This window comes from Megalops cyprinoides, chromosome 19 (genome assembly GCF_013368585.1).
Source record: "Megalops cyprinoides isolate fMegCyp1 chromosome 19, fMegCyp1.pri, whole genome shotgun sequence".
In the NCBI taxonomy this organism is placed as follows: Eukaryota; Metazoa; Chordata; class Actinopteri; order Elopiformes; family Megalopidae; genus Megalops; species Megalops cyprinoides.
The window spans coordinates 9,191,685-9,219,665 of NC_050601.1; the positions used below are offsets into that span (position 1 = coordinate 9,191,685).

At 44.7% G+C, this 27,981-nt stretch overlaps 1 protein-coding gene across 1 annotated transcript in view; it reads right to left on the minus strand.

Moving 5' to 3' along the window:
• Positions 1-27,981, minus strand: part of ttyh3a (tweety family member 3a) — a 62,908-nt gene that overhangs the window by 28,065 nt on the left and 6,862 nt on the right. The window contains exons 2-3 of the mRNA XM_036552013.1: positions 14,618-14,787; positions 608-719 (exon numbers count right to left, since the gene is read on the minus strand). Coding sequence (XP_036407906.1) covers positions 608-719; positions 14,618-14,787 — 282 coding nt within the window. The remainder of the gene's footprint in view (positions 1-607; positions 720-14,617; positions 14,788-27,981) is intronic.

The following is a 27,981-nucleotide window of genomic DNA, read 5'->3' on the forward strand; positions in this document are numbered from 1 at the left end:
GGGAGTGAATGCAAACTGTGAGTCAGAAAGCCCACACGTGGAGACACAAAGCATTTACCTGCTCAGCACGTTTATGTGATTCTCATGCCTTAGATTTAAAACGGTATCCACTGGACATGTGCTGAAGAAATTCTGATGCTTAAGGGTGCAACAGCAGTGCACCACCTGGGAATCAAACTTGCCACATCCAGGTTAAACTACTCTACAGCACTACCCCCATACAAACACAGAGCTCGAAGTACAGAAGATGAAGCACACGTGTGTGTCACTGAATCCTTAATTAAAAAGGGCGTATGGTCCTGTAAGTCGAGCTTAAAGCAGCCTCTCACATCCTCTGCACTGTGAACACCAGGACCATTGAATACATTGAATACATTTCAAAACTGAGCTTTTAATATGTGTGTGTGTGTGTGTGTGTGTGTGTGTGTGTGTGTGTGTGTGTGTGTGTGTGTGTGTGTGTGTGTTTGTGTGTTTGTTTGTCTTGATAGTGGTGGTGGTGGCGAGAGGGAAGGGAGTTTTCTTTAGTTGGGCACGCTTATTCTAAATGACTAACAGTGGTGAAACCAAGCTTGGAAAACAGCTTCAGAGGTTACACTGGGGGGCTTACCAGTTTCTGCACTCCTGCCACTGTGCGGTTGGCGTGACGGAGAGAGTATGTGAGCCGGTTGACTCCATCACAGGTCTCACCGTTCCCATAGAAACCGACAGCAATGCCAGCACTGAGGAAGAAACAAAGAGGGAGAGAGGGAGGGAGGGAGAGAGGAATGAGGCGGAGTCTGGAATGGACGCAGTGAGTGTTTCTCCTCAGCGAGCCTCGTGAATCCCGCATTTCAGAAAGCTCACCCAGGCAGGTTATGCTGTTATTGAGCTCCGTTGGGAAACCACAGGAGGGGGTCAGCAATGTTCTGACCCCCCAACACCGATCTCGACAATAACGAAAGCCCCGAGATGGAAGACCAGCCGCCAGTGGGATTATGGGAAATAGATCTAAACAAGCCGAGACACGCTCAGCCGACAGACTGTGGAGGCCTGAGACATGCTCGGCCCCAGAAGAAAACCACATCACAGGATTCCTGCGTAAAGGAGCCATTTGCAGCCGTCAGTGAATTGCTGATCCTAGCTAATCTTCACATTACTGCAGAAATCTTGCCGCATTAACCACTACCACTGTTTCATTAAGAGACACACATGGCAAGAGCTGTGCACCACACAAATGACACGAAAGCAGAGCAGCCTTCATCTTACAGAAATGTACATTGTATAACACACAATATATTTCACTGCATAATGAGCAGTGAGCCAGAAGGCTGATACAATGCACTCAAAACTCCCTTGAACAAGCATGGCATGGCTTGCACCAGCACCCAAATACTGTGATGTTTCAACACTAGTCTTGGCTACAGCAAATTTACCTTTACTCTATAGTACAGTAAATTCTCTCCTGCCCAGATACAATCAATGTTTTTTCTAGCCTGTTGCATTTAGTGATGACTCATGGGTTAACTGTGAGTCCTGTGAGGTCAATGCTACCCCTGCTCAGTGATGAAACCATAACAACTCGCTATGGACACTCCATCTGAAGACGTCCCACCAAATGGCTTGCTAAGCATACATTTCCACACGCTCAAAAATCGACTGCATAAACCCTCTCCTCCAGACAGTAATGAAATCAGGTCGCGCGGGCGGGAATTCCCAACGCGGTGTCCCATTTCACAAATGCATCTGTCTGACGGAGTGCTCTCTCTCTCTCACAGTCTGTGTGTTTGCACAGATGGCACACTATCCTGACGACATGCCAGCAGCGAGTAGCGGCGCGGCTAGTCACGCGCACAGGCATGTCTGTTTGAGTGCAGAAACCAAAGCTCTACTCCATGCATTCAACGTAAAACTTTCAGAAAAGGAACAGGGCAATAACCCCTGACCCGTAGCATCCAGGTCGATTCTACTGCCTTGCCAGCAGGTGTCGCTGTGGCACATCCGTGAGTGAGGACGACTCGACAGCCAGCAATCACTGCCTCTCTGAATTCTGGGGGCCCAGCAGACTGGGCCAGGCCCAACAATGGGCTATTCACCCAAGCACAGACAACTGACTTCTACAACTCGGGGCCCAAATTATCAGGAACTCTCCGCTCAAGGGAGCACCTATTGTCCCAGCCAATGTGCAGAACAGCTAATTTCCCCATTTTTGACTCTGACTGCACAGTGACTGCCGCATACACTTAGACAGCGGGACTCACAGAACGTATGAAATGAATGTCCTTCCACATCTTATTCCGTATCTGTGACGCTTCGGAAAGCCGTGGCTTGTTGAATAGGGGGTGCTTGACGGTGCTGAGGGCGACAGGACTCGGTTTAGTCACTGTCCCGTCTGAGCTGCGATTTGGAACAGGTCCGCTCTCCGCAGACAGTCGGACTGAGCCGCGATTACTAATTCCCCAGGCAATCGCACGCATCAAAGACAGTTGTTTCTATCCCGTTGAACTCTGACAGCCATGGCTTCAGAATGAATAATGCATTTTTCTACCCCATCCTTTCAGAGCGAGTGAGCTTTCATTGTTTTCTTACTGCGAGAAAAGGATTTCCGTAATCCGGCGCTTTGCGTAATCCAATCTCTGTGCGTTCCCTCAGAGTCGAGGTGATAAGGCACCAAGGCCTGTTTTTGGAAAGTGGCAGCAGTCTAACTTAACAATCTATAGGCTTATCTAATTTCAGTATGATATGCACAAGAATGCACAAGAATTTTGCATAGAAAGTCAACTGGAATTGGAGTCAATTGGTCAGTTGGACCTACCAAGTACACAACTAGTAAGTGGCCCTGAAAAGATTAAGTTCATAAAAGCCCATATACTCTGGGTTATCCTTCATCCTGGGTTATCTCACAGAACGACATTTGCTGCCTTTCAACAGACAGGTTTTAAGGGCTATCTCCCTTAAGCTATGATCACATGAGCGCCAATCAGGAAGCTACAGAGGAGTTTCCATCAGTCCTGCTTAATCTACTTTCTGTTTCTGTCTTACATGTTTTCTCAGCCTGACGCCTGAGCATGTGAGCCAGACTCTGGGTGTTAACTCGGAGGCCTGCAATATCTGCAGAGAAAACAACTAGGTGAGATGTCTCCCTGCAGGAGGAATTTCGGTAAATGGCTGATGCAACCGTAGACAGAGCCAGCAACTCTGCTTTACCCCCCCCCCCCGCCTCCACTGAAACATTGTTGTCACAACGGAGGTGCAATAAAGGGAACTGTAATACACCCCAACCTGGATTAGAACAGAGGGGCTATAAAACAGACTACAATACAACCGGAACTGGATTCAAGTGAATACATGCAGCACATCTGAGTGAATTCTCAATTGCCTTGGCATTTTTGGCACAACTGCTGCTCAACTCTTCACACAGCCTCACTGTCTAATAATATACATCTTCTATTCTCCATTAAGTTTGACTTCATCTCCATGGCAACCTTTGTCTAGACCAAAGTTGAGGCTGTACAAAAAAGAACTCAGAACAAACAGGCACATAACACTGCTGCTGTTCAGAAAAGCAATAAGCGTGCCAGGCAATTGCTCATTTTAACGCAAAAAAATCAAACGACGCAAGGTATTTCATTTTAACAGCAGCAGCAAAACTCAGCTCGTAATGTAGCAAATTGAAGTACTCCATCACGGTTTGCTGAGCTGTTCAGGGGGGGAATGGTCTCTGGTGTAGACAGTGGGGTCGGCAGTGTAGCACAGTGGTAAGGAGCAGGCCTTGTAGCCGCAAGGTTGCCAGTTCCGATTCCTCGCTGGGGCACTGCTGCTGTACCCTTGGGCAAGTTACTCAACCCAGAATTGCCTCAGTTAATATCCAGCTGTATAAATGGATAACACGTGAAATTGTAACCTATGCAAGTCGCTCTGGATAAGAGAGTCTGCTAAATGGATCGGTCTCACAGTGGCAGGGGAAAGTGGGACTGATAGGAGTGAGGGGGTAGGAACGTGAAAGGGGACAGACACCCGCTGCCGTTTACTCCTGAGCACTTCCTCTCCATGCTGGGGACTGATCATCCGCAGGAGCCGCCCGCTGCAGCCTTGTTTTGCACCATCGATGCTCCCCCGCATTAGCCAAAGCCGGCGCGGGCGTGCTAAGCTGACCTTCTGTGGTCTAGACAGAGTGCGAAGGCCAGCAGGCGGGCGCTCCGCTCCTCGTTTCCCTAATCCCGGGAGTCGAGCGGGGCGTGGCGCCTTTTGATGATCTGGGTCAAACACTTCAAGTCTTCCCGCGCTCAAACCTTGAATTTGTGGTGGCAGAGGTGACACTGAGTATATCCTGCTCCACGGCACTCTTTTAGGTGGTCTCAATTGCAAAATGCACAAAACAACAAATACGAATGTTCGCTAAGATGTGTCCCTACTTTTTTTTTAGCATTTCTCCAACATCTTCCAGCAGTGGAATTACAGCTTGTTTTCTTTGAAAACTAGCAGAAAGGAGAAATTCACAAAGAAGAAACTGGTTTTGTCACATTGACAACATGACAAATGGTAACACAATAAAAATAACACACATTGTCCATTAACAACATGAAATTTACTGTTGACAATACTTTGCTGCCATGCAACAGTGGTAACCTGACAGGCCTCAAATTTCTTTCTAAAATGAGAGGTATCAATCACTTCTCCCTCAGAACCAATAACTCTCATGATACGCATTACAAGTTATCAGTGTGTAGTGTAGCCCAAAGGATGCTTGTTTGAGTCCCAGGTGTTTGTTGAATCTATTGTTGCACTCTCAGGTAAGGTACTTAATCCAAAGCACTCAAATATCTCAGCTGTCTCAATCATCTGCATGCTATGCAAATCACTCTGGAAGAGAACACCTATTAAGTAAATGTAATTATAAATTCGAACCAGCCGTTTGTCTGTCTTTTCTCCTGACAGACTCAGAAGCCAACTCTCGTTTCCTCCACACCCCACCTCCACGCAGCGACAGCTTGAGTCAAAGGCTACGTTTTCTGCTTGACTGACGCAGTCCTGCGTCACGCCTCTTTGGAGTTCACCTCTCTCCTCTTTCCCCTCGCTGGCACACAGGACCTCCCATTTCCTCGGGAGGATGTCAGGCTCTCTCCCCCCCCCCTCCGTGTGATCAAGGGGTGAGGAGGTGCGGCGGATGCACGCCGGCGATCTGTCAAAACAACACCCCGCCTCCCGTCCGGGACAGGAAGCGCCGCCTGAGGTTAAGCATACGGCCTGATCCGCGTGTGTGTTCGTTTGGTCGCGTTGCCAGACTCGTTTGTCATCCGGCATGTTGCCGACGTGGGTTCCGCGTTACTGGAGAACTGAGGAAGGTTAAGCAGGACAGAAACAGCCGGCATGTTCTGGTGCAGTTTTATTTCCCGGAAAGTTAGTATGCCGTCAAAAATGATTGATCTGTTTAAATGCAAAAACGCTGCGGCTCTGTCCAGATCAGCAGTCCAAGGTCAGAGGAAGAGTGACAGGAGGGATACAAGCTCGCTGGCTGCTACGTTCACAGTCAGCAGCAAGGATAAGCCTGCAGAGTACTGAGCTGTCCTAGATCCAGTTACCAGGGTCTGCATTAATCACTTCCACTTTCCATAGATGTGTATTAAGACCAGGGATGCTGTGACACCCCCTGAGAGAGGACTCAATTTCTGGCCGAAAGCAGATGGCGAGTAATAATAATGAAAATAAATTACACATACAGCCGTGATTTGTTGTTACATTGCATGAAATTACATTGCTTTACGCTGCATTTTTAAATGGGTGGCAGTGTAGCACAGTGGTAAGGAGCCAGCCTCACAGCGGAGAGGTTGCCGGTTCGATTCCCCACTGGAGCACTACTGTTGTACCCTTGGTCAAGGTGCTAAACCCACAATTGCCTCAGTAAAAATCCTGCTGTATAAATGAGTAACATGTAAAAAATTGTACCCTACAGAGCAAGTCACTCTGGCTAAGAGCATCTGCTAAATGCCAGTAATGTAATATTTGTTTGCTTAGCACATACTGTTATCCAATGCACCTTATAGCTTACTATGGTTACATGTTGTCCATTTATGCAGGTGCCTTTTAACTGAGGCAGTTTGGGTTAAGAAGGTACAAGGAGCAGTGCCCCACTTGCTCCTTACCACTAAAACAAACCGGGGTGATGCAAGGCAGACATTTTGCTTTAGGACGCCTGCCACAGCTCAGAGGGGACAGAAAGGGAGGGATGCATTTATCCACTCCTACTGCAGGAGGATTAGATGGCTAGACTCAGAAAGTCAGACTGGGATTCTGGACAGTGAGGAACCCCCTTCTGCAAGTGTGATAGGATGCTAAGGCGGACACTGTTTTCACATATTCACATTGTTCCAGCAGCCATCTGATTTCCCCAGGAAGTCGCCCCTCTGTCCAAGTTCTAGTACCACTCAGTCTCAATCCATCACACAGGAAGAGGACATGATTTTCATGAATTCGGGTCTGCCGTGGCCTTTCTGAAACTTTTCTAATGCTGAATCTGAAAATGTGGCAAGAGACTGAGCTTCATACAACATACTTGATACCCATAGAAATGACTGCCCTCTCTTACCTGCCTTCAATGTACACAGGTCAGAGGGTTCACTGAGGCTGCACTCATAATGACAACAGACAATGGCAGCCATGCACCGTGGCCATTCTGCTTGGTGAATGATGTTTGGTTTTCATAACGACTGCAGCTGCGCCATTCTGATGGATCTTTGCTGTTCCACTACAGTGTAATAATAAAGCAAACACTTTCCCCTCATCCATCTCACTGTATGCTTTCCCAATCGACCAGCTTATACGTCTGGCCTTGAAAGGATAATTAATACAGAAGGTGGTCAGATGTGAGATATGGACAGATACTAAAGAGGAAGTAAAAAAAAAATAAAGAGCAAAAAGCCAACCCACTCCAGCCCCCACATATTACAGTAGAGAGAACATTCGCTGCAATATTTATGACAGCACAAGATTCACTTCATTTCTTTCTCTCTGAAAATGAGGGAATGAGTCTGCAGTACTCTTGTTCAGCCTGAATGCTGCCCCCTGCCATTTGGGAAGGAGGGGTAGGGGGGGGTTTGGGGTGTGCAGTGCGCACCCCTCCCTATTTGCCGGGCCGTGGGGATCTGGTATGCGTGACCCACCCTTGCAAAAGGCACTGTAAACAAATGTCAGACACTGTGGCTTTGTGTTCAATAATGGATGATCTGCTAGAAGGAGACAGCCAGGTGACTCCGTCTACCAGGCCGCCACAACAAGTCGTGTAAGCCTCGTCTCCCAAATTTCCTGTGAGTCGCATCTCTCCTCGGAGCAGCCCCTGCCACCCCCCCCCCCCCCCCCCCCCCCCTCCCTGTGGCTGTCCTCCCCCACAGCTTTCTTTACCACTGCTTGTAATGCAGTCCGTGTGTTCGCGAGGCCTCCGTGCCTTTTGTGTGCCGCGCTGGAGTGGCCCCCTCGACCAGACGCGACCGGACAGCCATCTCCTCGCTCATCTTTCGAGAAAAAGCGAGGTGCAGGTGCGGCTCAGACCATAAATGAACCTGCCAAATAAAAAGGGGGATTCAACAAACCAAGCCCTCAGTGGCTGCACAGTGGATTGCACGTGCACTGCCAGAATCAGAGATGGAAAATACAGGGCTAGATTTGTGCTCTTTCCTCTGTTAGGCACAAGATTTTGTGCAGTGTGTGCTTGCTTTTGCACGCTACACTCCCCTCATCTCACGCCTGCATTGAGACCGCCAATATTCCACGATTCTGTATGACAAACGACTTGTTTCATGGCAAACTCTTGGATACAGATTTTAAATGACAGGAATTAGACTTTGTGTGGTTCCAGATATTAAATTATATGTGGTTCCAGGCAACTGTACATGAAGAAAATTGATGTCCTATTTAAGAATTCCTGCACTGGCAAGAAAACACCCTGCAGTGTTTCTCAGAACAGCTTGCGTATTCCAGCGCAGTAACAAATAGCAAATGCTGTGCAGTGGCCATCAACCAATGGCTTTTGAGCTTTCTGTGTTGCCAAGGAGGGACTAATAACATAGGGAAAACAAAACTAAGATAAGTTTGATTGTAGCGCTGGTTCAAAGGACTTCCTGTCCATAGTTCTCTGGTCCTGAGCGAATCTGTTTGACACCAGTTCAGTGCCGGCTTTCTGTCTGTCTGTCCATCTGTCTCCAGAGAAGCAGTATACTATCTGCTGGCTCTGTGAAACGGCACAATATCAGCAGCACAGAGAAATGGAAGACGGAACATGAAAAGATTAAATGCTTGCTTAGGGGGGGCTCGGGCAGGCTGGAGCTGAAATCAAAACAGAACTAGCCGTCAGGCAGTCTGACAGATACTTCAAAAAAACGGGGCGTGAGGAGATTAGAGACAAAATTATCTCAGCGGTGGAAAAAAGCTGCTTCTGCAACAACGTATAGTGAGAATAATCCTTTTTTTCCAACTGTGATATTTTACCGTTAGGCTGTCACTGTTGTATCACTCTAACTTATTGTTTTAGTCATAAAAGCACACAGAGCCCATTCCGAAGTTGATATGTAGCCTAAATCATAGCTGCATAAAGAGTACATATACAAACAAAAAATTGCCATCATATAGTAATGGAAATTTATGGAACTGAAACTAGAGTGGCTTATGTGAGGTTTTTTTTTTCTACCTAGTCTGATCTTCCCAGTGTCAGTGCCCACCAAAGACTGTCATGATTCCATCAGCACAACATAGCTATGCTGTGACCTGCTCCTACAAAAATGTGCAATCCTACAGCTGATACATTGTTGCAGGCACAACCATCAACCACTCCCAGAGCTCAACAGCGGGGCCTTACAGACGCCAAACAATCGCCCGCAGGTCATTAAACGTGAACAAAGCAGCTCAACAGCTATTTTCTCTTGTATGAGCAATTGTGTTCATTGGTCTAATTGTAGCCGCTGCATTGCATGAACTATGTTGACACCCTCTGGGGAATAATCCATTTCTCACCCACCAAAGGAAGGGCAACATGAACTGAAATTTCCATAAATCTTCTGACACTATAAGCACTGATCTGCGCTGATACGTTTCTCACAGGAAGAAGTAAAGGGATGGAATTAACGAACCTTAACATGGAGACAGCAGGTGCCAACTGTCTCATTGCTCCCTTGGGAATGCTAAGAGGCCGGACCTCAATCATTCAGATGCTGGCAAAGTTCAACTGCGGTTCATGGAGCAGCAAGCTTTGATTGCCTATATGATTAACTGCTCCTTAAAAATGGATACTAGGAAGGACTGTTCCCGCTGTGTATAGAAGACGATGCAGACAGCTGGCATTGTGGAGAAGACAGAACCACAATTTATAAAACCACTACCTAAATCGGAAATAGCAGGTGGTGTGGTAGTAGAAAGGACATCAATCAGGACTGAAACCAGTGAATGAAGGTGACTTAAGGACACCAAAATGGAAATAATTGTACAATTAAACATCTCGCTCTGAAGTGTTATTACCACACCTAAAAAAGCTTATAAGCAGCCACACCACAACAACTTCCTGTAAAAAGCTGTAATTACTGCAATGTGTTTTCGGGATTTGTGAGAGACCAGCTGCATTATGTATGAGAGAGAAAAAAAAAGATGCATTTCATTTCTTCCTGCCCCTCTGAATTTAATTCTTCAACAGGTCTCTTGTTACATACTCCCACTCACTAATTCAGTAGGGACTTTTCCCACTGTGGAAACTGGAACCAGTCAGAACTGCAACATTTTGGTTCTGTATGCTTTCCCTACTGAAACAGAACTGAAATAATGTGGAACAATGTAATGTGGAAATGTGCTTCTTCAGTTCCATAATAATAATAAATGTAATGTTAGCTGACACAACTTGGGAACAGTGGTTCCACCACCAGCCAACCAGGTAAAGTTTATCTGAAGAAATGGTGGACAGCCTACCAATAAATGTCGACAAGCAAACAGCTGGTTTTAAGAGACATTTCTCCCCTCGGTAGCAGAACATTTATAAGTACTCAATCCTTCAATCTGTAGCATGTTATGAGCACAATTATATGCTCAAAACCTACTACAATCTTAAAATAGCTACTCATTGACAGCTCAGTACTGCTTCCTATAGCCACTTAGCTGATGTTCAGTTCAGTAAAGAATTGCCAGAGCTCATATAAATATTGAGTCACCACTTGAACGAGCAAAGTGTTGAAATACTGGCAATGGGAACTCTCTAGTGAAGATTTTTTACATTTCTAGTAAGCTATGAACTTGCTTCTAAGCTTGCTTATCTCATACCAGATCAAAGATAAATAAATTTGTACAGTTATCCAAATCAGAGCAGATACTTCCTCAAGAGTGACTATGTGCCTTTCTGCCTTCTGTATTGGTAGACAGTCTGCCATCTTGCTACCCCTCAACGTCCTGTGTAAGGCAATGTACAGGAACACGAAGAAGAACTCAGACAGCTTCTGGCCTGCCGTTCATGGCTGGTGGTTCTAGTTCCCCTCTGTCTCAAGTGGAAAAATCCCCTGTTGACAAGTAAATCAGAGTGATTCATGATTTCACAAGGATTTACCTGCTGGGCAACTCTCTAACAGCCTCCTTAATCCACAGTGGGTGACAGAGCGGGAGAGACCCCCACTGCTTCCCGAGAGAGAGCTGTCGGCTAATCACAGCCACAGACACAGGGCTAACGCATTCGCTGTCCATACAGCGCACGCAAAAAAAAGCATTCAGCAAGTACATTTGCAGTTAAACAATCCTCATTCCTCCCTTCTTTTCCGTTCTACAATCACGCGTGGAATAAAGGTGAGAAACAGTGCAGCATGTAATGACTAAACGGGTGAGAAATAAACTTAATTCCACAAAATGTCTGCAAGCCTCGCCATTAGTTACACTGGCTAATTCTGCTCTACATTATTTGCCTGACAGCAAATGATAAAACGTTTCATACACCTGAACTGACTTTGACACTCCCCAGGTGTTTGTCTGCTACGTAAGCCTGATCCCGCATCTATAAATAGGCTGCCCATACTGCAATTGTAGCCGGATATCAGGGCATAAAAATATGCATCGCTCCTACCCCAAAAATAATGCATTGAGTGAGATCTGAGATGTATTATGAAATCTTAAACAAATACAGATGGCTCTAGCCAAGGATCTATCCAAAATTTGTTTTTTTAAGAAATGAGAACTAAATTATACAATGTTCGTTTACTAGGCATAAACTATACGGTATTTCATTTCTGTTGACCTTATGAAAACCAACCTGTGCCACCCCAAGATCATTAATACCATGTTGCTGATACTTTCTTCTTTTTGCCTTTTTCCCTAGTTGTACACGCAAACCTCCATGAAAAAGCGCAGAGAATTGTGAGTGAAACCCTCTGACACACCCACACCCGCACACGCACACGCACACACAGACACACACACGCACACACACACGCGCGCACACACACACACACGCACACACGCACACGCACGCACACGCCCGGTGCGACGAGGGGGCCCTGGTCGACCAATCCACTCCAATCTCTGGCAGGCCAAATTGTTCTGGCGCTGTGGTTTCCCAGGCCATGGGGCTCAGTCTGCACTCAGAGCAAGCTCCTTAACTGACTGAGCCACTTGGGATGTCCATCCATGCTAATTTCCAAAATCCAGCCATAAGCATCCCCATGCGGGGTAGAAACACCTCAGTGAACTCTTACCAGCAAGATAAAACAAACTAGCAAGCAAGATGCGACAAAGATATGACACAAGACACATTTTCACTGATGTAATGCACACATACTACTATGAATAACCCTCATGGCACAGACATGGTGTACTATGAGATCATGATCTCAGATCTTTTATTACTCTCAGAATTATGCTTCATCCTCCACAGCCCGTATTGATGCATTATCATAACATCCCAAGAGCCAACAGTATCAGTATCAAATCAGATAATTTTCCATTTTTATTTTCAAATAAATCTGAATGAATTGGATGAAAAACAAGAAACAAAAAAGAATTAAAAAGAATGGACTTTCAGTTCTGCATCACTGCAGTGGTGTACAACCAGGACCCAACTGGTATCAATATTTTTTATGTGTTCAGTGGCCCTTTGCCCTCTTCTCAAACAGAATATAAAACGTAAGTGTTCAAAGTGTCAGTGCTGATAACAGCTTATCACTCAGGATGTAGAATATTACTTTGTCATGAGGAAAAGGCCCGGCAGACATAATCTGTAAGCCTATTTTTAGAGGCAAAGTAGCATGTTATCTTTCCTGCCAAAGATTTAGCCCAGATACGTACAAATCATCTAAAAGACAGATACTGGATAAACTATAAAAATACATCCCACCTATAGAAACTAGGACTGCACTGAAAGTTTCAAGATGTGACTAAGCTATTTCAGGAGGCTGTCTGATCTGATGAAAATAAAACAACAGCTAACCAACAGATGCAACTGAGAGCTATAGCAAAAGGATCCTGGGCTGTTACTAACATGCAGTGATTCAGATTTTTGCAGGGTTTAGAATGTAGGCTACATCTACGATAAACAACTGCAATATTCAAAGTGGCTGGGTGTTGCAGCACAGGACTCCGTAACATCCAATACTAATGCACTTTTTCCCATTACCTTCGAAGACTAATGCAAGAGAGCATTTTGTAAATTCAATACGCCTAAACTTTTTGTTGTTCATTTCAGCAACAATGCTGCTGCGTCAACAAACAAAATTATGTAAATCTGGCCAGACAAAATGCATTTCGGTTAAACCGAACAGAGGGTTCAGTGAGGATTTGAAAAGTAAATGTGCAGCTTATCATTACTGCAGGGAAATGTTTCAGAATGTTTAGAGAGAAAATGGAAGGCTATGGTTCGACCAGAGAACTGAGCAGCCCCACGTTGCTAAGTCCACCAAAGCACCACAAGTTACGCCATCATGAACGGACCGGTGTTCCCATGTGTAAATCAAACAGAAATAGCTGTGGCCAGATTTTAATTTTCCTCTGTCTATGAGCAGTTGCATGTAATGCTATTTCATCAGTGTCAACTGTAATATAACCAATATGCACATGCCGATTTATTTGACACCATAATGCTGCTCAAAAAGCAATTTAAGACATTAAAATAGAGCCCACAAGATTTTAACACAGCAAGCCCTTCCAAGGCTTCAAACTCCCATCTGAATTGGGGGATGCAGAAGAAAGCCAGCTGTTGGGTGTTTTTCACATGAATTTTTGTCTGAGTCAAAAGCACGTTTTTGTGACCATGGGAATCTGTTACTGCTTCTATTATTCTACAGCTGAAAAAAGGACTTGAGTAAAGAAAAAAAAAACAGCGAAGGTAACTTAAACTTAACTCTCAACAGGTTGCCAAAAGAATGCCAGAACAGTGTTGCCTGATGCCCAGCTGATGACAGCTTCCAATTTTAACCCCCTCCAACCACCATCTTCTGCCGAGGTAGTATTTTTAATATTATTTCATATTCTTTGCTAAACCTCATCATGTCCAAGAGGAAGTTAATACAGTTTATCAATGTGCAACCCGTTTGACACCTCCACTTAAGGACAGAGGGGATTATTTCTAAAAATACCTCCATCTTGCAACGGTGGCTTCACACTAAGGCTGCAGCAGCATATTTATGGTGATGTAACCTCCTACCTCCACGAATTACACAGCGCAATCCTTCCCACAGTAGATTTCCATTTTCATTTACACTAAACCAAGAACACAGGATTTGTGAGCCTGGGGAAGGAAGATAAACCCTAGCTAATGGAGAAAAAAAAAACAAAAAACAAGGCACAGCCTGCAGGAACAAAGGACGAGGACACTTACTGTTGTTTCTCAAAAATCTCCCCTGAGAAACAGAACGACAAAATGTCCACTAGCCTTTCATGCTAAGTCTGCGGCTATTTGAGCAAATCCAAAAACAACGTGGCACTCTGGAGCCATTCCTGTAAATGGCAGCTTCTGATGTGCAGTGATGCGGAGGCCACTGCAACCTCTACTAACAGCCTCTAATAAATGCTCACTTTTTGGTTAATAAAACCCAGCTGCATGCACTAATGGTCTGAGATCCTACCCTCAGATCCACCAGCAGGGAGAAAATGCCTGCTCATCAACGGCTGTGTCAGACAGCCTGTGACAAGGACGGGTCCTTTATTCCTAGCTCACCTGACTGATGGCCGTAAGTCAGCTTTTCACAGATCTCAGATTTGAGCTGAGTAAGCCGGCCATCAGTGTGGCTGGGCAGTGCATCCTCTACGGCCTGCAAGAATGGTGACCGTCGGTCAGCTGCGCACAAGGTCTGTAAGCCAGCCACCCGGGATTGTGTGGGCAGCTCTCGTTTCTGTTCTCTTCAACACAGTTCCCATTCATCAGCTTGGCTTCCCGAGTAAAAGCTTTGATTGATGTCACTGTGAATCACCGCCTGTGGGGACCCAAAAAGAAACTTCCGAGCAGTGTTGCTGTGTTTCTTAACCCACATAACATGGCCAGAGCTACTTTCACAGCAGAACATCCACGGTCATAAAACGGGAAGGAGCCAATTGATTATCCTGCTGATTTTATGCCAAACCGATGGATGTGCCATGATCCATATGCATGACGGCAGCTTGTCAAGGTAAAGGGGTCTTGGAGCTCCGGACTCACCTGCAGACCAGCGTGGCGATGATGACGCACCAGGCCGTGCAGCAGCAGTCCGCGTTGGGCTGCTCGTCGCTCTTCTTGCGGCGGCAGCACAGCCAGAAGGAGTAGAAGAGCAGGAAGAGGAGGTCCAGGGCCAAGCAGGCCAGGGCCACGCCTCCCAGCAGCAGGATAGACTGGAAGAGAGACGTAGGACAGGAGATGACATCACACACCACTACTGTCAATGATTAACATATATGCTCAGGCACAGGCACATCGGAATATGTGCATGGGCTGTATGAAGGGGGTTATGAGGAACGGTTTCTGAGCCGATTCCGTCTCTCCAATCTGACCTTTTTGTTTGTGGGTGAAAACAAACAAAGACCAAGAGAAGTCAGGCAACAAAGTCTGCTAAATCTATGACCGAGTTATGTACACTAATTAACGAGAATATTTGCCACAACTCTACCTGGGCAGCAAGCAGGAAACACAGCCAGTCATTAAAGAAAACAGATGTCCCATAACCACTAGAAGTAGCAGAGCAATGTGATAATGACTCATAATCTGCTGCTTTTAGAGTTCTGACCTGTCAAGCTGTTTGACCTTGTGTGGATGAAGCCAGGAGAGCCAAAGTTAATTAAGGGCTACAACACCATTTAAAAAGTTCCATGACTGACACCAACATTGGAGAAAATAAAGCCATAACCTTAATTACAGAAGGCAACACCATTAGGTGTGTAATTATTATGTCTGAGAGGCTATACTCATCTCCTATATCCTCAGACAAGACAACCCACTAATCTAAAGCAAAATACCATCAATCAAGCCACCATCAGCCTCCAGCCAGTACTGCTTTCCCTTTGTGAAATTGGCTCTCTGGAAGTTCACTAAGTTCACAGCCAGTTCTTAGTTGCTACCAATCAGTGCATTCAGACTGCTATGATCTGGTAACTGGGCACAAACTCTTCCTTGTGTTGGTACTGAATAATCTCTTCTTGCAATCAATGCTGAATCAGTCCAACAATCAGAGCAAGTAAAACCACACATTAACTTCCACTGCAATCACTTAAAAGAGCAGAACTTCACTGATAGTCAGCCACAATACCATCATGAAATTGCATAGAACACATCCTGAATGTGGCAGTATCAGCTACATTTGACATGTAATCCATTCATCCAGCTGGGTATTTTACAGAATCATTGTCTTTTCCAAGAATACAGATACGGTGCTGTAGCAAACATTTGCAAAAACCAAAGCCCTCATCCACTGTCCTTGTCTCCCATATATATATTCCCCATATACTGAGGTAGTCACTCAGCAGATGGGTTCTGTATGATACGTGGATGGTTAAGAGCACTGGCTTGATGTCAGACACACTAATCTCCGTGGACATTGCAAATTCCTCTTTTCCATGCAAGCATTTCAAAACTGCTGGTCTCAAATGGCTCTCTATCGCTGTCTCCTCCTTCAACATGTGCCAAAGCTCTCTCTCCCTGTCTCTGTGTGATCATAAAGGACCTGTCAGCTGAAAGGAACAGACAAAGGGCCCTGGGAGTCTTCAAGGAAGGTCTGAATGTCAAGCTGAAAAGCAGGGGTATGAATCCGCAGAGGGTCGCTTGCCTTAGCCTGGAGGAGGGAAAAGGGACTGGCTGAAGCCACACACACATTTAACCTGTCAGACCCTAGAGGCTAGAGTCGGGCCTCTGCTGCTCTGACCCAACTGAAAGCAACACACTGTTCCAGGATCATCTCTGAATGCACCATTTCACAGCTTCTCTAGGGCCAGGTTTCCTGCAAAACAGGTCTCTGACAAAGAAGCTTTCAAGGGCACTTTGGGCTAGGCTCAGAAAAATGATCAGTGCTTTACCTTACGGGTACCATTTAACAGAGGTGTAAAATGGCCTGACTCCACATTCAGCAGGTTTTTAAAAATGAACAATCCTTTGAGAAAAAAATATTCCTCCTTGAATCAAAGAAACTAATCTCTATACAGTTATCTCCATATCCCAAAATCACAGGTCCAGCGCATAGTGTAAACACCAACAGTATAAATATGTACCTCCATTACTCAGCACACAGTAGAGTCTCCCTCAAGCACAAAGATTCCTCCTTTAAATCCAGTTAACAAAAAAACTCACACCGACACTGAGAGAGGGGATTCTTGATTCTTAGCAAGTTGGCTCTGTCCCCTGAAGGCCAAGACCTATACGGAATCTACAATACTTTTGACTTGCTCTACACTGACTATGTACAATGCCCTGTTTCTTTGGAAAAGGGCAGAACAGAATGGTATATTTACGTCCTCCACCTTTTCCTGTTGTGGAAACAATTTCATGCCGATGCATCCGTTATTAGATCTCTTCTTGACAGCAGCGAGGAACTGTGCTACATTCTAATCTGATAAGCAGAAAAAAAAATTGCAATGATTTCCAAGGACAGATACTGCAAGCTAAACAAAGAGCTATTTCAGAGCTCTGACTCCAGGCCTGAGTCTTTGCTAGCAGGCTAAAGAAGCACAAAGGCCCTTCAAACAGAGATGGCACATGACAGCAGATGGAAGAGCTATCTGGGAAATCAACAGTGACCTTGAGTGAGAGAACCTTCGCTTGATTTATGGCTTCTGGAATGCAAGTGCAACTGATATTCCAGAGTGAAACTAAACAAATAAATTAAAAAAAGAGGACTCCAGGGCTTCCTGTCTCATTTCATCTTATACATGTGCTGGAAAAGCTGAGCCCTGGAACTGCTGTTGAATCAAGCCTGGCGGACTGGGAAGTAATCAAATATTCAACATCACAGTCTTGTAATCCACTTTGCCTCCACATTTAATTCTGGCAAGAGACTAAATACTTCAGATAGCTAATTAATGAGGGGAAGCAAAGAGGACTCCTTTCTTTTGTGGATGCAGACTTGCGCAATATCATACCAAAGCAGCCTGAAACGAAACAATAGCAAACTTCAAAACAGGATTTCAGCTTAATGTGACCTAGAGCGCTAAGTCAGCCCCTGCGATGCAAGAAGAATCAAAATTTTGACATTTGACTTAAATATGACACCAATCTTTGACCTTTTCTGATGCCTTGGTGGTTCTGCAATTATGAATAACAATGTCCTCTGCTTAAAAACTGAGTGTTGGGGGCCCTTATAAAGTCTGAAACCACAATGCTGAGAATCCTCAATGCTCCAGACTCAACATTTTATAGGGGACAATCAGTCCAACACAAACACTGGACATATCATATTCAAAAATTATATGCATGGTTGAGCATTCCAAACCATGTGTGGTACACCTAGAGCTTATCCAGCTGATGACACAAGCTGGCCTTACTGCCAGCTGGAGCTTTTCCTCTGAATCATGGCAGAAATACACAACTTTGTGGCAAAAATTCACCGTTTATCATAGCTCTCTTTTCACAGCAGAGTGTGAAGCTAGTGCACGGTGACTATTTTTGGAAAGTCAGCGGAAAATGGAACCAAAATTAAACTAGGACAGAGATAACAGAGGCCCATTCCAGTATGGGCGATGGCTTGATGGAGCCCTGATCAGCGCGGCTCAATGTTTGCGCTTTCACTGGTAATTTCCCCCCACTCCAGACCATCAAGAGCACATCATGCTCAGGTGTCTTCCATTTCCTTATTATTCAGATGCAAAATACAGCAGATCCATTGAAACGTGAGCACACTATTTCAGGGCTGCAGTCCATTTCAGTAGGATCATGCAAGAGTGCTCTCAAAGCATAAGTACTTCACAGGTTGAACTACTCTGAATCTGCAGGGGAAGGCTGTATATGGCTCATGAACTATATGACCTAGTTTACAATTTGGATGCATTTACTTTGATTTCAAATGGTGTGTTCTTAATATTTTAAGCAAGAATTCTTCTACACAGTTTGCTTTGTGACCTGACAGGACAAGGCGATGATTTTACAAAAACAGACGCAGAAAGCACACCCATAATATTTACAATTCCAAACACGTGGAATTCTTTGCGCACACATACTGCGAGCCCTCTAAATGCCTCCGATGGGGTTTTTGTGCGATCTCTTGACCGTGCAAGAACATTGTGAGCTACTGCCAAAACCCTCAGTCTTTGTGAGCAACATTACAGGCACCAGTGATCCCGCTGTCTCAGCTCTCAGGCCGCTCCCAGCCCTCAGTCAAAGGCCCGGCAGGACGAGGCAGGTCCGAGGCACTGCTGGTGCATGAGAAGTAAGAGACAGGGGTAACCTGGGAGCGCTCAGACAGAAGACCTGGTGACTCAGGCTTAGGAGTCTTCTCCTTGTCACACTGATTTAGCGCAGTGAGGCACGCCATTGTGACTGATCTCAAAATGTCATGTTTATCATGTACCCATCAAGGCGGGAAGCAGAGCCGGGACCCAACATGCAGCCCACAAGAGGCGCGGGCTTTGATGTGTCTGGTATCCCGAGCTCATAGAGAAGTGTTACTGAGAAAACAAAAAAAAAAAAAAAAAAAAAAAAGACAGCATGCAATGAGAAAGCTAAAGTTGGATATACAGTCAGGAAAGCTGCCAGCATCCATTTATGCTCCTCTGTTTTAATGAGCTTATTTCCATAGCAAAGCAGCTCCCTCCAGACCCTCACAGACTCCTGACTCAAAGTGCACCTTAAATCCATCTGCAAAACAAAACAAAAACTCCTCCACATAAATTAGTGTCAAAGTCAAAGACACAGTTAAGAGAGCGCCAGCGAAAGTGATCTTCCTAGTCTACACTGGGAATTGCTGCAGTGTCAACATGTCAAGGCAAAAATGGAAGCACTAGACACAAAAGAGGTTATTTCTGCTGCCTTTACATTGCTGGCTGGACTAAGGAATGTCCAACAGCTTGAAGTTGCTACACACATGCAACAGAGGGCTACAGAGTTAGGCAGGTCATGTCAGGACATCAGAGTGATGACATCAAAGGCATACTCAGTGTGACATCATAAAGGGCACGATGTATGGGATTTCATCAAATGTATGCTCAAGGTGATGACATCAAGGGGCAGACTTAGTCTGATGTCATGAGGAGCAGGGGTTTTGTGACAATATAAGAGGTATGCTCAGTGCACTGCCATTAGACACAGTCTCAATGCAATGTTATTATTGCCAGGCTGTGAGTGATGGCGTATGCAGTACAGGCCATTTTCCGACTACGGAGATCAGAATTGCTGGTTCCACACTAAGACCAAGCAAACAGCTGCTGAACTATGCAAGCCTCAGGGTACAAGTGTAAGTGTATTTAGGTCATAGGGGTGAGAACAGGGCTGTGGAGATATCCAGAGTGTAGCACTGCCATCATTCATTATGTACATCTCCACTGCAAAATATATTCAGTCTCTGCAGGGAACTGCACAAGTTACTACATTCTAACCAGTACATACCACCCCCTCTATGCTTCAAAAACCTGATTTTCAAGAGGAGCAAATACAGGCGCACTAACTGCCATTGTAGACTTGCTTTATATACACTGGAATGGTAACTAGAGCACTGGCCATGTCCACCTGGTATTTCCCATTGCAGTATAGAGGCCATTTCAAATGTAGGTCACACATGATGAAGTTCCTCTCCCGCATGCTTTTATACTTGGGAAAAATCAGGGTGGTGGGGGGCAGCACGCAGTCATTAAACAGATTTCAATCCAGACACTAACACTGCATTTCCGTTCCCATTTTCCCAGAGATATCGAGGGAGGGGGTGGTCTTGGGCCCGGAGTCGTTTGGGCAGGAAAAGGCTTGGGCGCTGATTGCGTAAACATAAATGTAATCGGCAGGGGATTATCCTAATGGGCCCCCTCCTTCTGCTGCGGGGGAAAGCAGGCCACTTCAGAACTCAGGCACTCTACAGTATTGCCTTCCAGCAAGGAAAAGTGACCCCCAACTACAGCAGGTTTCAACACATTTGGGGCTGCAGTGTAACATAGCAGTTAAGGAGCAGGACTTGTAACGAAAAGGTTGCGGGTTCGATTCCCCATCAGGGCACTGCAGCTGTATCCTTGGGCAAGGTGCTTAACCCACAACTGCCTTGGTAAATATTCAGCTGTGTACATGGATAACACTGTAAGGGTGGATAAGAGCATCTGCCAATAATGTAATGTACCATTTAAACATTTTCTAAGTCTGATTCTAATTTTTTTTTCCCCACCTGAGAGTAACAATTTGAAAACTTTGAAATGACATGAAACATCATGTGCTATGCAAGGGAATTAGACATACTTTTGTTTTAAGATAAATTTGTAGCAGTAACCAATTATTTTGACTGTGTAAAATAAATACACAGTGAGTATGCAAGAGAAATGCATACACGGTGCAAAAGAAATGCTTTGGTTTTTTTCTGGAGCCCATATATAACGTTCCTGCTGTGAGTCGGCCACAGCCTGGAATGAAAGCAGCCGTCCTGCGCAAGCATTTTCAGCCATCTATCATTCATGGAAACACACACGCTCTGAAATGCCCCAACACCTACTGAAAACCACTTTGATTAACGAGTTGCTAGTCAGACAGTGAGAAAGAAAAGACGTCTTCCGTCTTGAGGGAGTGAGTTCTACTTCTTCCCAAGAAAGAGAAGAAATGTTGGAAATGGATGGGGATCCAACGGTAGTGCAGAAACACCAGGTTCTTTCCAGCTTACTGTCTGGAAAGTGTCCAGAGTGAAATACTAACAGGATCCATATGCTTTGTTCCAAGAGAGGCCTTTGTTCTCTGGAGTCCCTCTCCTCTTCTACATGCATGGTAAATTTTGCAATAGCACTGTTTTTTGTAGCTTAGCTGTAATCACGACTTTGTGGTTCCCATGGCCACAAGTATATGAGAAGTCAAATAGCAAGACCTCGTTCCAATTTTTCAAACAGCAATTTGTCTGTGGGCCCAGGCCTTGGAAGTCTTCAGTACAATAAAAAAAATCCTCTTGTGTCACAAGCCTCTTGTAAATTCTGTATTCAGGTTTGTTTGCATTTCCCTACAGCAGACAGTAACGGTGAGTTAGGTTTTCTTCTGATGGCTGGTTCTCCTATCAGTGCATTCTCCTGTTGTTTATTAGGCTCCTATTATCATATTTTACCTGCTTATCTGATGTTCTGATCTGGGGTGTTCCAAAGTGTATATTATTCACTTATACAGTTATGTTATGTGCGTTTCCTGGTGTAATCTTGGCTAAGTGCATGGCTCAGGGTTACAGTGGCAGTGCAGCATATGGGGTTTGAACCTGCAACAATCAGGTTATAAAGGCTGCTTGGCCCCATTCCACACTGTGTGTTATAAATGCATTTACAGAAACATGTAGGCCTTAAACCTTAAGATTAAAATACACCACAGAACACTGAAACAATAGGTTCAATACTGCCAATGGCTGAGCATCACACAACCACCCTACAAAAGCCGGAGAGGCAGAGAAGGGCAGATGAAATATCTAACATTTTTTGGAATTGCTTTCTCATCATCAGAGAGGTTGGTGGAATACAACAGAGGCCTCTGTCTGCCCACATCCTTTGAGAAGCCATGACAGATATTCCCATGTAGGGCCTGTTGGAGCCACTGAGACATATTTGAACAAATGTTGCACTTTAACAGACAGGCTGATGATTCATCTATGAATAAACAAAAATCAATTCAGATTATTTAAAATGTACGATAGCAAGAGGGCAGAAGCTCCAGAATCAAACACTTTTCACTTCCAAACACCGACACAAAAGTCCTGTACAAGTGTTTGTTCAATCAAAGAAACTGTTAGAAGTACTAGACTCTCAAGTCTGAGTAATTAGCCCTAGTTTAATTTTTCAGTGGAGCTTTTCATATTTACATTTGTGATTCTGGCCTTATATTTCCTCAGTATAGTAGGATTTGTTCCACAGAAATGCAGTGCAGTCTCGGCTTCCCACAGGGAAGAAGCTTTTTTCATTTTCACAGGAGGTCAGCTGTGCATCCTGAGTGATCCTGAAGGAAGCTACATGAGGATGACAGACTACATCTGGGTCATTGATTCCTGAGTGGAAACGACTGGGGGGGGGAAGGCGGTGAGAGCTGACAAATTATCACTTCCTTAGTTTATTTATGCATCTCATTAATGCTGGGCTGACCTCAGACAACCTCAGCGGAACAAATGCAAGAATCGCCACCTGTGAGAGAGGCGGGCTACACACGCACAAAGAGCAAACAAGACGACCGCAGACGCGATATGCACAGTGTAGCCATCGCTCCAGAAAAGTCGAAACTGAAAGCGACAAACTGAAAGCAGTCCCCTACTTTCCACGGGTCACTGGTTTCAATCCATAACTGTAATGGGGCCAGTCCCAGAAATCACTGTATTTACTGTTTGCTCTCTCCTAATATCAGTGCTCTAAAAACCCATTACTTTTCCATGATGGATGTGATTTCTTTCCATCCTTTTTACTGCCCCCCTCAAAACACTCTACAAACTTTATTCAGGAGCTCACACACAAATGGTCCAACAGACCAAGTTATCCAGCCATAAATGTACTTGCCCTACACCTTGGAGAGAAACAGCTTGTATTTTCTGAAGTGTGTAATGACTATGGTTCCCTGTTGGTCAGTGTCTTGCTAGGTAAACAAGCTGACAAAATATATTAGCAGCATTGACCATTTTGTTCTCCCTGTGAAAATGTTTTGTGAAAGTTTAAGAAAAAAAAAGCAGAAATACCTTGTCTTCAAGAGCCAGCATCACATGGTGGTGATCTTGTAGGCCAAGTTTGAGATTTCTCCCTACCCAGTGTGCAGAGAACCTAGATAATTAGCTACTCTGCCCCCCACCAAACCAGAAAGTCTTGGTCTAATAAGTCTAAGAGATTTTCTTTTCATACAATGGCTCCATATTACTAACCTCAGGTTATGTAAAGCGCTTATACTCTTATGGTGTGGTTAATGTGTTCATGGATTTGGACCATACTGCTGCAGGTGTGACTCCCAGGTGGGGAACTGCTACCGTAGACATTATCAAGATCCATTCTTCAGGAAATGGATGTACAATGTAAGATGATGTATGATGTTGTAAACTGTGTAATGAACACAGATAAATTATTTGGCTGAAGTCCCGCGTCAAGAGGATTTACGGGAAAAGCTGTTACACGAAATCACCTGACTGGTATTGGCCACAAAGCAATTTTTTGTTTGTTTGGGTGGATGGATGGGTGAGGACAGTAAACAGCAAATCGTATTTCACCAGGTCACTTCTGCACTCTATCCCTGTACGCGATCACAGGACGTAGGAGTCAGTCTTCTCCCAGAAGCTCCTTCCTCATTTGGTATTAGTGTAATGCCTGTGCCCCCCCCCCCCCCCCCACACCAGACCACCTGTTTGTCTAATATGTCTCCATTATATGACTGTTGCCTTATACTGAGGACAGGCGGGGGGGTCCACAAGCTAAACCCAGGAGCTGTGCAACTGACAAAGATTTTAGTACAAATTATTGAGGTTATGGTCAAACACTGTTCACAATGTCGGTTTATCACCTAAATGGGACAACAGTTTCATTTTATTTAATGTTAACTAATTACCTGCAACTTAGGTAACTGGGTATTTTATGTCCAGTCAGAACTGTGGTTTGTCAGTCCACTGATGCTCAGTGATTTGATTACTGTGCACATTTTCTAAGAATCTGAAGTAAGCCTTAGGACCACATGCTCTGTGACCAGTTTTACGCCACTGGTGCCATGCTTGAGAGCACCTCAGCACATCCAGCTCTGCTGTTTCTCAATCTGAGAAGAAGTGACAGGAGAGGAACTGGAATACGTGACCCATGAGGCTAAAGGTGATTTAGCCTATGAGGTATTAATCAAAAGAGATGTGGCTGCTGCCTCTGTCAAAAAGAGAAGGCGGATCTATTATGGCGGCATATGATGGCAGACCGCTGCCCTGTGGAGCCGTGAGCCTAAATATGTCTGTCATCAATCACAAAGCACTGAACCAAAGGCATGTTATTTATATTTGAAATATTTGAAATTATGATCTGGGATCTCAGTTCAGTGGGGACCCAGAACCAACCACTGAAGAAATTGATTAAATGTAACTTAATGGAGATGGAAACAAGAAATAGTGAAGGCCTGATATCTGGCCCCAGCAAACAGCTATGGCATTCCTGTGGTGGGTTCCACAGGCCTGAAAACCACTGTGTTTATTCCAAGGAGAGCATTACAGCCTGGGGATTTACAGGTCTGTTGGTCCTTTAGCAGAATTGGCACATGTTAGGGCCCTCCTGGGGCCACTGCCTCAAGCCTCTCTCAAGCTTTGCTGATTTACAACCTTCTCATCTACTCACTGATTCAGTCCCTCTCTGATTTTAGTCAACAAGACTCCACAATGAGAACAAAGCTCACAAACACCTCTGCAAAGGCTGTGAGGGTCAGCTCTACTATTGAGACAGAGTAAGACCTTCTAATCCAAGGACATGCATCAACTTCAAAATTAATCCACGCTCAGGGTATTTTGACAGAATACTTCAGTACAATTTCTCTAGCTCATACAGTTGCTTTGACAGTAAGTATGCGTTGGGTCTTGGTAGAAATAGATGGCAGTTACAATTTCATGAAGGCTAAACCAGAAAAAAAAACCTATTGGAACCGCAATCGCCAGCTGTTCTCTGCCTGTCATCTTCTCTTAATGTGATTGTGACAGCTTTCCAAATTAACTGCAACAAAATTACATAGCAACAAAATCCTTATCCAAATTGTGTGACAAAGGTATGCCAATTATTTCAAAGACCTGGAAAGGGACGGCTGAAGGGGCTGTTCTCTGTAACGATCTAATCAGTCAGCAAATTTACTTAATAAGATATTTCCATATTGACCCATCTCCAAACATAAAGCAATTCACGTTAAATCTACACATTTATTACACATTATTTACAACAATAGAATGAATTTACCTTGCAAAATGAGCTGGGTTCAAGGTGGAGCATTCTATAATCAAGATATAAGACAAAATTTCCCACTCAGTGATAGCACATATAGGATTTGGTATTTGCACATTAATGTGTTTGACATCAAAAAGAAAATACCGTAAAAACATGATGTCAAAAACAAGGAAACAAAATCAGTCACACATGGGTACTACACACTGGCGGTTCTTGAAGTCCACACCCCCTCCTCCCAACCAAACAAAAGTAAAGCACTGCAGCTGATCATAAAACTGCAACTGTTCATAAAATTGTTAAATTTATATTTAATAATTATCTGACCTTTAAAGTGAGCTGTTATGTCATTCTTATTTGTTTCAGGTGTAAGATCCATAACTGTGTGTAATGCCATGATTTGATTGGTCGTGGGAACTGAAACAGCCTGCTATAACTTGGGTATACGGCATCTGAGCCCCTCCCTCATACCCCTCCCCCCCGACCTGCTACCAGACAGTGCGTGCACTGATTAGTGAACAGATCCCGTCACCCCCTCCCCCCTTTACCCCCAGCCCACTCTGTGATCTGGCCTTCTCCTGTGACATCCTGACCCGCCAAGCCGCCCAAACCCTGCTGGCTCCCAGCTCTCGCCCAACAGCACCCGAACAAACCCTGCTTTTTCTCCTGGGTCCGTCACAGCAACGCTCCCCTTTGCTTACCCTGTGAACTGCCCTTTCCCCACACTGTGGATGAGAGTGTTTCCTAAGGTGTCCACCTCTTTGTCCTGACCTCCACCAGTGGAGCTCATCCATAGTTTTTCCCCACTTTCTTACTGATGCTGAATTCCAACAGCATGTACTGTGCTGGCAGGGAGGCTACAGATCATCCCCTTCAGCAAAGGATAATGCTATCTGTCAATTCATCCAATTTTATTTACAGGCTGTCCTAAGCAGTGTGATTACCACAGACTGCTTTGCACAGTGCTACACTGAAAAGAGTGAACACAACTGAATGTAACTATAATTGCAAAATAAATTGCCCTTACTTGAAGCTCCCAGTTGTTAAATCATGTCAATGCATTTTTACTGTTTGTGGAAAAAAGGGGCAGCAAATATTTCACCCATAAGGACATTGAGGAGATGAGGAATTCTGCACTGAGAATGAGCATAAACCCTCGACTTAGCGTGCTGACATTACCAATTAATTCCGGCCATGGGCTTGGCTCCGTGACTGCGTGCCAGCCCCTGTGTAGAGTGCTGGACGCTATCCCCTCCCCCTCCCCCTCTGTCTGCGGGCCAGACTGCCATCATCAATGCTCTCCCCGATTAACCTCTTCACCATGAGAGTACACTTCTGTCACTGCCAGACAGGCGAAGACTAAAAAGGCAAGATAAACAAGAAGGAAATGCTACTAAGATGTCTCTCATGCAGTTCCAGTCGTCATTCAGTCAAATTATTATTATTATTTTTACAATGGGTCAAATGTCATTTTTTAACTTTCAGATTTTGAGAGTGTTGTTAGCCTGGTCTGACACTATTGCTCATTCAGCTTAAAGAGATACACTTCTGTTCTTTTGTGCTGGAAGTCGCTCTGGATGAGAGCATCTGCCAGGTGAATGTAATTTAATGTCACACATTTTTGAAAAACAGCTGAACAAATGATCAAATTATCAGTGTGTGTGATTGTGAAGTGAATAATAATAAAGAAACAGTACCAAGAAGGCAAGCAGTGGGCAGTCCAACAGTAACAATAACATTTTAATGGCAGGGGAGAGGTTAAAACGTGATGGCACTCGTGACAAAGAGTGGAGTGGAATGGAAAGAGTAGAGGACCCCAGCCAGGCGGGAGTAATGGGCTGTGACACAACAACCCTCCGGGCATCACTGAGCCACAAACGGGGGGGCGGGGGGCGGGGGCAGAGGCTCCTGGGAAGAAAGGGACATCAGAACTACATTGGTATAATGAGTAAAAGGACTGGACTCACAACCAAAGGCTGGCAGGGGAACTGTACAGTATGGTGCTTTACCAAAACTGACAGTACCCAGCATCAATGGATACAGCTAATAACAGCAGCAATACAGCTATTGCAACTACCACAATTAGCACCACTACTAATTATAATAAGAAGAAAAGTAAATAATATGGAGAGAAGGAACGCATTTGGGACATCAGGGGAGTATGAAGCAGTCTAACCCTTGACTCCATCGTAACTGAGCCACCAGCCACAACCACTTCTCCAGTTGAGACTGAATTCTCATGTCTAATGCTCACATTGGCTTTGTGCCCTGCATCATGTAGGTTCAGCCTTTGAGCCCACTGAGAAAAACACTAACAACCAAGATACCTATCAGTACTAGAATGGCATTTTGCCTACTTTTAGAAGAGTAATAAATTAAACCTGCATTGAATGAAGTGTGTTTAAGAAGCCTGGTCCACCCCTTACTTTGGGACGTAAATGATGAGTGAAATTCAAAATCATAAGACTGGACAGAAAAAAAAGCAGTAGATGACAACAGAAAATGCAACAGCTTTCCAGCTAGACA